This window comes from Cebus imitator, unplaced genomic scaffold (genome assembly GCF_001604975.1).
Source record: "Cebus imitator isolate Cc_AM_T3 unplaced genomic scaffold, Cebus_imitator-1.0 Scaffold461, whole genome shotgun sequence".
Classification (NCBI taxonomy): Eukaryota; Metazoa; Chordata; class Mammalia; order Primates; family Cebidae; genus Cebus; species Cebus imitator.
In genome coordinates, this window is record NW_016107776.1 from 374128 (window position 1) to 385894 (window position 11767).

Consider the following 11767-nt stretch of genomic DNA (forward strand, 5'->3'; position numbering starts at 1 on the left):
TCCATCAAGGGGAGCTTTGAATGTTTGTGCCCAAGTCAAGGACAGCAGGGGAACGGCAGTTGAGAAGGTTGGTACTAAGTTGACTTATATCTGAATACTTAGATCTTTAATTTCTATTTTGTATTTTTAAAGTATGACATGAGTATATAAGATAATACAGCTAGCAGGTGTTAGTAAAGAGGTCATGATGGAGTCTTAGAAAAAGGAGAGCAGCCAGGCACAGTGGCTCACGCTTCAACATGTTGTGAGGCGGAGGCAGGCGGATCACGAGGTCAGGAGAGTGAGACCATCCTGGCCAACATGGTGAAACCCTGTCTCTACTAAAAATACAAAAATTAGTTGGGCGTAGTGGTGCATGCACCTGTAGTCCCAGCTACTCGGGAGGCTGAGGCAGGAGAATTGCTTGAACCCAGGAGGCGGAGATTGCAGTGAACCAAGATTGCGCCACTGCAGTCCAGCCTGGCAACAGAGCAAGACTCTGTCTCAATAAAAGGAGAACAGTCCAGCATTGCAGTACAGAGAGGTCAGAATGGCAGGCTGAGGTGTGCTTTGCATTTAGGACACAGCCCAGAGCCGCAGCAGGTCAACAGGAGCGCATCAGTGGCACCTTCAGAACCAGGCTGGGTGAGGGAGCCCGAGTGGGGGTTGGGGGGCAGTCAGGGCTGTGCTTCGCTGCCTGGGCCCTTGTAGATGGCCTTCTCCAGGGCATCCGCCACATTCCTGTATTCCAGGAACGATGGGTAGTTTGTGCATTCAAAGCGGCTGCTCCCACGCACGTGTGCCAGGAATTCTGGCGCGCCTGGGCAGATGACATTGTCAGCCAGCAGCACTGTCCCCTTCCGCAGCAGGCCACATTCCTGCAGGAGACAGACCAGAGGGTGGGGGAGGTGAGGGTCAGAGGTGCACAGAGAACCTGTCCCGAAGGCACCACGCGTGGCCTGTGCCTAGCCCCTGGGGCCAGGTTTCTGCTTTCTGCCCAGCATGACCCCTGCAGGAAAGGACTGTACAAGACTCAAGAGCCACCTGTAGAACATGGGCCCTGTGAGGACAGGGACCTTTCTCTCATCCACTCCTGTATCCATCTCAGGAGTATCCATCCCTAGAACAGCATGTGGCACACAGTAGGTGCTCAATAAATGCTAGCTGGATGAGTGAGTGAAAACAGTGGGGCCCTCAACACCCAGTGCCAGAAATTCAGGCACCTAGGAGGGTGAGGCACCTAGGGAGAGGGGTTGCTGGTATGGTCCCTGGAGACAACATTGGCCTGACCGGGGTGATCCTGCAGGGCTGGGGTGGGGCGGACCTCCAACCAATAAGCCTGCCCTTTGGGGTCAGTTATGGACATCCCCAAGCTCCTGCATTTGCAGAACTCCCCCATCTCCACTGGTACCTGGTACCTGGGAGGATTCCTCTGCTTGGGTTCTGTGCAGAAGGAAGGAGTTGTTACTGGACATGCAGTCACAGGTCATGGCCCCTGGGGCCCACCATCGGGAGAAGCCTCAGAGGATGCTTGCCCATCAAGGCTGCAAGGAGGGTTTGCTTACATCACATAAACGAGAGAAGCCTTGAGAGGAAGTGTCTGTCTGTGGGCAGGAGGGACTCACCAGGGCACGGGACACCCCAGTTACCTTGTCTTGGAGATCTGAGTTAACAGGCAATCTCAAACATGTAAAGTATAATAAAATCGGCCGGGCGCAGTGGCTCACGCCTGTAATTGCAGCACTTTAGGAGGCCGAGACAGGCGGATCACAGGCCTGGAGAGCAAGACCATCCTAGCCAACACGGTGAAACCTGGTCTCTACTAAAATTTCAAAAAACTAGCTGGGTGTGGTGGCTCACACCTGTAGTCCCAGCTACTCGGGAGACTGAGGCAGGAGACTTGCTTGAATGCGGGAGGCAGAGGTTGCAGTGAGGTGAGATCGCACCACTGCACTCCAGCCTGGGTGACAGAGCGAGACTCCATCTTAAAAACAAAAAAATACCAAAACCTAAAATGCAATAAAATAAATAAATGGGGAAAAAAATAAATAAAAATAAAAATAAAGTATAGCAAAGTCAGTTCGCAGGCAGGTGCCTTGAAACTGGCATCTGACCCCATATCCCTCTGGGATGCGCCTAGGGAGTCCCACAGGGCTTGCAGCCATGCCGGTGGTGGGTGGCGGTCGTTTCCAGCCTGCATGCTGTGGAGACAGCAGAGAGGCTCTCAGGTGATAACATGGACACCACACAACTCCACGGTCAGTGAAGTCAGGGGAGAGCCTCAAGGTCCAGAGTTGAACAGAATGTACCACCACGAATCACAATGTGTTTTCATTCAGAAAAAAAAACAAACATAGAACCAAGCACCACCCAGGAGAATGACAGTGGCCCAGGCTCTAAGCAGGGCGGCTGCCTTCCGGTCTGGGCCAGGGAATGCACAAGATGAGTAAGGGTCTTGGGCTCCCAGACTCTTAAGGTCGCGCCAGGGGACTCAGGAGCCCAATCTGGTCATCAGGGAGATAGGTGACGGCAGTGGGCTGAAAGGCACCAGACACTCCAGCTGCACAGGTTAAACAGAAAAGGAGGAGAGGGCAGCATGGAGCGTGGGTCACCCTTGGAGGCTGCCAGGGGCCCAATCCTTTAGGAAACTGGTCAAGAGGGAAAAAGACGGCACCCATCCTGCCTGTCCCCAGATACTGCAAACATATCAACCGGCTACTCAGACTATCTGGAGAACTGGCCAAACGCACATCCGTGTCAGGGCAAGACTGAGAATCTAATGCTGTGGAGAAGTAACTGTCAGAGGAGCAGGTGACACTATGCTGAGATGGTTTTCAACTTTGCCCACCCTCCTGAGACTCTCCTCCCTTCAAGAGTTGGAGCCTCAGCCAGGCATATGCCCGTAAACCCAGCACTTTTGGGAGGCCGAGGCAGGTGCATCACCTGAGGTCAGGAGTTCAAGACCAGTCTGGGCAACATGGTAAAACCCCGTCTCTACTAAAAATACAAAATTAGGCCGGGCACGGTGGCTCAAGCCTGTAATCCCAGCACTGTGGGAGGCCGAGGCGGGTGGATCACGAGATCAAGAGATTAAGACCATCCTGGTCAACATGGTGAAACCCCATCTCTACTAAAAATACAAAAAATTAGCTGGGCATGGTGGCGCATGCCTGTAATCCCAGCAACTCAGGAGGCTGGGGCAGAATTGCCTGAACCCAGGAGGCGGAGGTTGTGGTGAGCCGAGATCGCGCCATTGCACTCCAGCCTGGGTGATGAGCGAAACTCCGTCTCAAAAAAAAAAAAAAAAATTAGCTGGGCATGGTGGCGCACACTTGTGATCCCAGCTACATGGAAGGCTGAGGCAGGAGAATGCACTTGAACCAGGGAGGCGGAGGTTGCAGTAAGCCCAGATCGTGCCATTACACTCCAGCCTGGGCAACAAGAGCAAAACTCCGTCTCAAAAAAAAGAGGCGGAGCATCACAGAGGTTGCTGTGAGCCAAGATCGTGCCACAGCACTCCAGCCTGGATGACGGAGCGAGACTCTGTGTCTTGAAAAAAAAAAAAAGTTGGAGCTTCAATCTGGGCACACTTGTATTCCCAGCACTTTGGGAGGCTGAGGTAAGAAGATCACTTGAGGCCAGGAGTTTGAAATCAGTCTGGGCAACATAGGGAGACCCCATTTCTACAAAAAATGTTTAAATTAGCCTTGTGTAGTGGTGCGTGCCTGTAGTCCCAGCTACTCAGGAGGCTTGAGCTCAGGAGTTTGAGGCTGCAGTGAGCTATGATGGCATCATTGCGCTCCAGCCTGGGCACAGAGCAAGACCCTGTCTTTTTTTTTTATTTGTAAAGGAGGAGCTCATTCCTGTTCCTTTGGGTGTGGGCTGGACTTGGTGACTATGGCAGCCCTGTGGAGAGGCCACCTCAAAGCAGCTATCGATTTTGAATTGCCACCTGCTCCTGAGCCGCTCACCCCCCATGCCTCTGATGCTCACAGAGCCCACCGAGGAAGGGCTGGGCCCACCGTGGCTGGGCCCACACAGAGCCAGCCTGTCACCCAACCCTCTGCGAGGGGGCACAGGGCCCCGGCTGTGAGTGTGCAGATGTGTGTTTAACAAGGACAGCCATTCCCAATTCATGACTTTGCTTCCTTTGAGATAATTACCAGCTCTGCACGAGCAGCACTGAGAAAACGATTAGTTTCCTAGTTATTAAACTGCAGTATTTGCTACTTTTCTATAAAGGCAGGTTCGTGTGATTATCACACATACCACAGCTGCTGAAATCCTACCCCAGTGACTCAGGCCCAGCTGCGGGTCTTTCCTGCCAAAGTGAAGCCCGTCTGGCTGAGCACTGGCTCTGTGCCGTCAATACCCAATTGCCACAGCTGCCCTGTCCTGGCCTGCAGGTCTCCCTCCCACCCTCCCACTGCCCGCCCCCTTGGCCAATACAGGTCCTTCCTCTCCACAGCCAGGGCCCAGCGCCTCCTCGTGAGTTCCAGAGCATCTGAAATGCCCTCTCCACAGCCCTCTCTTTCCATGCTCCACAAGGCTGACGGATCTTTCCAGAAAACAAGGTTTTTGGGTTGTTTTTGAGACAGAGTCTCGCCCTGTTGGCCAGGCTGGAATGCAACAATGCAATCTCAGCTCACTGCAACCTCCACCTCCTGGGTTCAAGCGATTCTCCTGCCTCAGCCTCCTGAGTAACTAGGAGGCTGGCCACCATGCCTGGCTAATTTATTGTATCTTTAGTAGAGACAGGGTTTCACCATGTTGGCCAGGCTGGTCTCGAACTCCTGACCTCATGATCCGCCCACCTCAGCCTCCCAAAGTGCTGGGGTTACAGGCGTGAGCCACTGCGCCCGGCCTGTTGTGTTAAGAGCCGGAATCTCGCTGTCACCCCATGATGGTCACCACTCCTGGATTCAAACAGTCTTTCATCCTCAGCCTCCTGAGTAGCTCAAACTATGGGTGCACACCACCACACCGAGCTAATTTTAAAAAAATAGGGCCGGGCGCGGTGGCTCACGCCTGTAATCCCAGCACTTTGGGAGGCCGAGGCAGGTGGATCACGAGGTCAAGAGATCGAGACCATCCTGGTCAACATGGTGAAACCCCATCTCTACTAAAAATACAAAAAATCAGCTGGGCATGGTGGCGTGTGCCTGTAATCCCAGCTACTCAGGAGGCTGAGGCAGGAGAATTGCCTGAACCCAGGAGGTGGAAGTTGCAGTGAGCCGAGATCGCGCCATTGCACTCCAGCCTGGGTAACAAGAGCAAAACTCCATCTCAAAAAAATATATATATTTTTTTGGTAGAATATTTTTGTTGCCATGTTGCCCAGAGTGGTCTCAAACTCTTGGCCTCAAGCGATCCTCCTGCCGTAGCCTCCCAAAGTGCAGGGATTACAGGCATGAACCCCCAAGCCCGGCTCCAGAAGACGGGTGTAACCTCACCCTCACCTGCTGAAAATCCTGTGTGCCCTGACTCCCGTTGTTCCTGGGTCATCCTGCGCCCTTTCACACTCAGGCTTCCGCTAGTGCTGGTTCCTTCCAATCTGTGTCCAGGGCCCAGCAGCTCTACCCAGACAGGCATGGGGGCTGTGCCCCTCGTGCTCCTGGTCCTGCTGCCAACAGCAGTGTTGTTTCTGGGAGAGCTGCAGGTGAGCAAGCACCCGATGGGCAGGCCGTGGGGGTGGGTGTCCCAAGCCCACTGGAGGATCACAGAGCCACGCAGTGTCGCTGACCATCAGGTGTGGGGCAGTGTGTCTTTGATGTGAGGGTCCTTAAGCATCAGTTTGTGAAGAGCCACCAGTGCCCACGCCCCCCAGGCAGGATGGACAGCCCCACCCACTGCGTAGCCTCACTCGGGGGCACTCAGGGTCCTCGCCCGTGGGTTTGGGTTGGGAGAGTGCACAAGATGGGGCCTCAGGAGGAAGATCTGCAGGAGATGTGCTTTCTTTGCAGCAGCACCAGCTCACCTGGGGAGAGCAGGCTGAGCCCTGAGCGGCCCCTCCCCACCCCGTCTCCTCGGTGCTGTGCTCTTTCTGCCCTGGTGTCTGGTCTGGGGTGTGCACCCCACTTCTGCCACCCAGTTTGTCCCTGCACAGGCAAGCTGGCTCCCCAGTTCTCAACAGGCCATGCAGCCAGGCCCCTGGCCTGGCTCTCCACCTGGCTCCACCCACCACAGGGCCTCCTCAGCCCCCCACACTCCCAGACCTCAGGTGGTGCCTCCAGAGCGAGCTGTGTCTGCACAGGCCTCGGCTGGGGTGCCTGACTCTTTGGAGAGGTTGAGGCTGACCGAATGGGCCCTGGGCAGCAGCTGGCACAGGTCATCCTGGTTGGGGCTCACCTCCAGGAGGAGCGTGTCCGGCAGGTAGCGGTCCTTCCAGTGGTCGAGGAAGACCATGTCCAGCGTGTCCACATCATACTTCTTCTTCAGCTGGGGGATGATGTCCTGGGACGCCCCAACCACAACAGTGACCTGGAACAGTGCCTGTCAGTGCCCACGCCCACACAGACAGGAGCCCATCCCTACACACCCATATAGGCGTTCATCAGTTCTCCTTAGGGTTCTGGGGAGACAAGGCCCCTCTCTGTCCCTGCCCCTCCTGGTGCCACCTTGGCAATTTCCCCAGAGTGTGAGACCACCCTCACCAAGCTGCCTGGGGGGGGTCCTTCCTCAGCCCCAGGCTGGGAAGCACTGAGGGGCCTGGTGACAGCGGGTTTTCAGTGAACGTGGTGTGAACCAGGCCCTTCCTGCCCACAGCTCGGGCCCTTCTTCCAGGTCTGACAACGGGCCAGGCCTGCGCACCTTGTCCTGCACGCCTGCGAAATCCACCATCCGCTGGGTGATGGCAGCGTAGTCGGGGCTGATCTCGATGGTGAGCAGCCTTGCGCCTGGTGACAGCAAGCGGGCCATGCGCACGGCCGAGTAGCCGCAGTAGGCCCCCAGCTCCAGCAGCACGGAGGGCTGGTGCTCCTGAATCACCGCATCCATGATCTTGCCTGTGCAGGGTGGGGGACGTGGAGAAGTGAGCACAGACGGAGGGAGGGGAACTTGGACCCCGTCATGGCCCCCCAACCTCTCCCAAAGAGCAACAGCCCCTACCAAATGCCTGGCCTCTGGCCCTCCCCTGCCCACCCTCCCTACCTGCTGGAGGGGTCTTTTACCTCCCTGGGGTCCCCGCCCCAAGGACCTGGCCCCTACTGTGAATACCATGGTCCCTTAACCTCTATGCTCACACTGGTCCCTGACTTTTCCACCCTTCCTGGCTGGCCCTAGGGTGTCCTAATCCAGAGCTGCCTTCTCTGGAGCCCCAACCCCCGGGGGGGGGCCCCCCCACCGAGGTGGTGCTGGCTTCCTGAGTCAGGCAGCACAGCCTGGGGTATAAGCAGGGGCGGCCCGGAAGAACCTGCCTGACTGGTTCCCAGGGAGGTCCCTTGGTGGCCACAGCAGAGTTCTAGAGGGACCAAACCACTGTCAGACCCTGTGAGTATAGGGGCCTGATGTCCTAGTGAAGCAGGCAACAGGGTCTAGAGGAATCATCAGGGACCCTGGTGCCCTGGGACATCAGAGGAGCCCCCCACCCCCAGCCCTATCTGGGCATATCCTAGGGTTCCCAGCCACCTGGAAATGGGGTGATAACAACCCTCTCCCATAACGGCATTGGTGCCTGGCCCCGAGTCCCTGTCCCAGGGCTCAGCATCTGCCGGCCAGAACCCCACCTTTTTTGTCACCCACGTTCATGGCCCACTCCTTCTGCTCGCAGTAGGTGTCAATGGCCTCCAGCACGCTCTGTGCATTCCCGCGCTCCGCATGCTGCAGCACATGGTGCAGGATGCGCTGTTCCTTGGTGTCACCCATGAGCAGGTTGCGGATAGGCTGCAGGACACACTCGTTCCAGACGATAAGGCACAGGCCCCAGCTCAACTGTCTCAGGAGCAGCAGCTGCACGGTCAGCAGCACCAGGCCCAGCGCAGCTCCCAGCAGCAGAGGCGGAGCCTCCAGCATCTGCAGGGCGGAAGGGGCCGGGCGCCAGTGCTCTGCCACCTTCCTGCTGCACCCACACGCCCCTCCGCTTGGGGTGCTACCATCATCCCCTTGTATTCCCAGAGGGGCAAGGTTTAGAGAAGCCAGCCATGCGTCAGTTGCCTAACGGGTCAGTGCCAGGGCGCTCGCCTTTCCGCCCCCTTCAGCGCTCTCACGTGGACAGAGCAGGTGAGTGCCTCTGGCCGTCCTGTGTGGAGACTGCTGGGTCGCACTCCCTAGCCCTGGGTGCTTCCCCAAGCAGCCCAGGGATTCTCTCTCTCTCTCTCTCTTTTTTTTTTTTTTTTTTTTGAGGAGTCTTGCTCTGTCCCCAGGCTGGAATGCAACTTACGCCTCCTGGGTTCAAGCGATTCTTCTGCCTCAGCCTGTCGAGTAGCTGGGACTACAGAGCCGCCCGTCACCACGCAGCCCAGGGATTCTCTAAAGCCATGCAGAATACAGAAGCAACGGGGACCCAGGCTGTTGCCTCCCAGCCAGCTTAGAGGAAACCCAGGTGCAGGGAGGCCGCATGGCCCGGAGTTGGGGGTAGTGAGGGCTGGCCCTAGGAGAGGCTGTGTGGTGCAGCCCGTCAGCCCCATGTGGGGAGCCCGTGCTGGTCACCCATGCTCTGGATGCTCCAGATTCATGTGGCCCTTTTATTGAGTTTCCAAGTAAGGACGCTAGCAGTCCCCAGGCCAGGTACACCAGGACAGACCCGCTCGCTTGGGGACGGTGACGTGGCATCGGTCCTAGGTGAGAAAGGCCAGCCCTGCTGCCCACCACAGTGTACCTCGTGGGGCACAGTGAAATTATGGCGAATGACCCCACTTGAAACCCATTTCAAATCCTCTGGTGAGTGACCCTCTGGACAGGTAGACTGGAAACCTGTCAGACAGAAGCCTGGTGAGGGGACCCAGCAGGCAGAGCGCGGAGCAGAGGACGCCTGAGGCAGAAACCCAGGGGTTCAGATCACAGACCCTGAAATGGGACGGGACATAAGGAAACTCTCTAGGGTCCCTGTGATCACTCAGAGGTCTTTCTGGGATGGGCTGTGGACTCCCAGTGGCACAGGAGATCCCAGTCTCCGCTGGATGCTCTGCATTAGGAAGGCACACCCAGTCGAGGAGGCAGCCCCAGGGCCACAGAGGGGACACCCCTGGAAGCCGGCCTCAGGGTACCAGAGGACACAGCAGAAGAGAACAGGGAAACAGAGGCTCTGCCCCAGGGAGAGGCCATGTGGACACCTGGTTTCTAGGGGGTTTCAGGCCACGTGGCCTATTTACACAGGCAGAGTGGTCAGCAGGCCTGTGCACATGCACCGGGCTGGAATCTGTACCTGCCCTAGACTGACCCCGGCTTCCATTGGCCAGCTCACCTTCAGAGCACCTCTGAGCGGGCTCCAGCCCTCTGGCTGCGGGAAGGGTCTGGGCTCTCCTTCTCTGAGCTCAGCAGCAAAGCAGATGTAATTTCTGTGGAGATCAGTTTTACTTTTGGATAATCATCAACAGAAACCCTAACCTGGCGATGACCAAGGTCCAGATATCTGAGCCCCTTCCCCAGAGGCCAGCCTGGCCTGAGCCTTCCCTAGCAGGGCGAGGGCAATGCTTCACCTTTCTGGCCTCAGAAGAGACAGCAGAAGGCCTCAGAGAGGCCAAGGGACATCCCTACTAGTGTCCCCCAGTCAGGGACCCCAGATGTGGGAGTGAAACACAGGAGGAAGGAACCACTTTGCTCAAGTTGTATTTCCCCTGAAGAGTCATTAGTACCTTGGAAATGTATAAGATCAAGGGCTAGTTTACCAAGAACACACACAAACCAGTAAGAGAAAGATGGCAGACGGGTCACGGTGGCCAACGTGCAGCTCACAGGAAAAGGCCAAAGGCCAGAGCCCCAGGCAGGCAAACGGAACATGCTGCAGGGCTCAGTCCAGTGGGGGTGCCCCTGTCCACAGCTGCAGGAGTGACCCACCTGCTCTGCCACCCTGGGGAAGGGTTCAAGGCCTGCAGGGCAACCGATGGCTTCCCTAAGGACAGTGTCCTTATTTTGGCAGGAGGATGACAGGGAACCGTAGTGGAGAGAGGCCATGCAGACCTGAAGCGGCCAGAACTTTCCACCTTGCTTCTTTCTTCACGGGCGGAATTTCCTGCGACACTCCTTGTTGTTCTGTTTCCTATTATTTATCTGTTACGGCTTATTTATCTATTAGGACTACCAGTAGTATTTTCGTGGTCAGATAATGGGCCATTTTGTTTACTCTCTGCATTTTAAAAACACTAGTAAGTGTTAGAAATAAATATCCCAAATTGAAAGGGCTATTCTGCTGAAACAGCGAATGACTTGGTAGACCTTGGAGTCCCGAAGTATAAATCCTCGCCTAATACTTGAATTGTGTAAGAATTTGGCTTTGGAATCTCTAATCTCTAGGTCCATCTGTTCATGTTTGTAGGCGGTGTCCTCCAGGGCCTAGTGGGGAGGCAGCAGGGGGGAGGAGGCCCCTTCCTTTGCCAGGCAGGAGGGGCTGGCCCACCCCACTCTGCGGGCTGGGCCCAGCTGGTGCCAGGACGCACCCAGTGCCCTCCTGTCCCACCTGCCCGCGGCTCTGCGGCCAACCGGGCCCCAATGGCCAAGAACCATGGGGGCTGGGGAAGCGCTGGAGGCCAAAGACTCAAAGGCCAACACGCCCCGGCCCCCACGCAGTGCCTGGGGAAAGGGGCTTCAGTGCCCACCTCACGGGGCCCTCCAGCGACTCCCAGAGGAGAGAGCTGGGATTCCCTTTGAGTGTGAGGAACTGCAGCCAGAGCAGGGGGACTGGCTGCCCCAGGCCACCAGCCGAGCGCTGGCCACTGCCCACCCCATCTCCCTACGGACTCGCTCGGGCTAACCACCCACGCTCCGCCCCAGCCCCGTGGGATCTCCCAGCTAGCGCGGGAGGGGAGGCCCCGCCCACCAGGCCGAGAGGAAGACGAGGCCACGCCCACTCAGCCCACGGAGGAGGGCGGGACCACGCCCACCTGGCCAATCCAGGGCTGACCCTGCGCTGTCACCGGCCACTGCCCAGTTTCGCTGGACGAAGAGCAGGCTACTGAGCAAACCGAGGGCCGGTCCCGAAAAGCCGAGAATCAGGCCTCCTTTTAAAGAAAGCCACATAGAAACCCGCCCACACCACTCAGAGCTGCTCGGATGTTCCCGGCGCTGGGATTGTGCCCCGTCAGCCTTTCATGGGGAAAAGGAATAGCTCCTTTAGCTTGGGGTCCCAGGACCCCAGAGTGGGCACCCCAGCTGAGTGTCCGACTCTGGACCCCTATGATCCGATCGCCTTACTTTGGCTGCGTGGCCTGGGGAGCCTTAAGAGTCCCCCTTACCTTGCAGAGATGTAAAAAGAAACAGTTTTTTTTCTTTTTACGCGAGTGCAGGCGGGAGGATTAAGGGGAATCCTTTCTTCTGCTTTTGTGTATGTTTGAAATGTGCTGTTTTGTTTTTGTTTTGAAACAGGGTCTCACTCTGCCGACCAGCCTGGAGTGCAGTGGCACGATCACAGCTCGCTGCAGCCTCGACCTCCTGCGCTCAGGCGATCCTCCTGCCTCAGCACCCCAAGTAGCTGGGACGACAGATGTGCACCACCACACACCGGCTTTTGCTTTTGTTTTGTAGAGATGGGTGAAGAGGGTGTTCTCAATATTTTGCCCAGGCTGGTCTACTGAGCTCAAGCAATCCACCCCCTTAGCCTCCCAAAGTGCTGTGATTACAGGCGTGAGCCACTGTG

At 56.8% G+C, this 11767-nt stretch overlaps 1 protein-coding gene across 4 annotated transcripts in view; it reads right to left on the bottom strand.

Moving 5' to 3' along the window:
- Positions 1-404: 404 nt before the first annotated feature.
- The window catches only part of COMT (catechol-O-methyltransferase), a 26742-nt gene continuing 15379 nt past the window's right edge, over positions 405-11767 (bottom strand). For all 4 annotated transcript variants that reach the window (XM_017512065.2, XM_037732646.1, XM_017512066.2 and 1 more), the window contains exons 2-6: positions 9380-9473; positions 7704-7989; positions 6790-6983; positions 6328-6459; positions 405-857 (exon numbers count right to left, since the gene is read on the bottom strand). In XM_017512065.2, the coding sequence (XP_017367554.1) occupies positions 657-857; positions 6328-6459; positions 6790-6983; positions 7704-7989 (813 nt within the window). In that variant the 5' untranslated portion in view covers positions 9380-9473 and the 3' untranslated portion in view covers positions 405-656. The remainder of the gene's footprint in view (positions 858-6327; positions 6460-6789; positions 6984-7703; positions 7990-9379; positions 9474-11767) is intronic.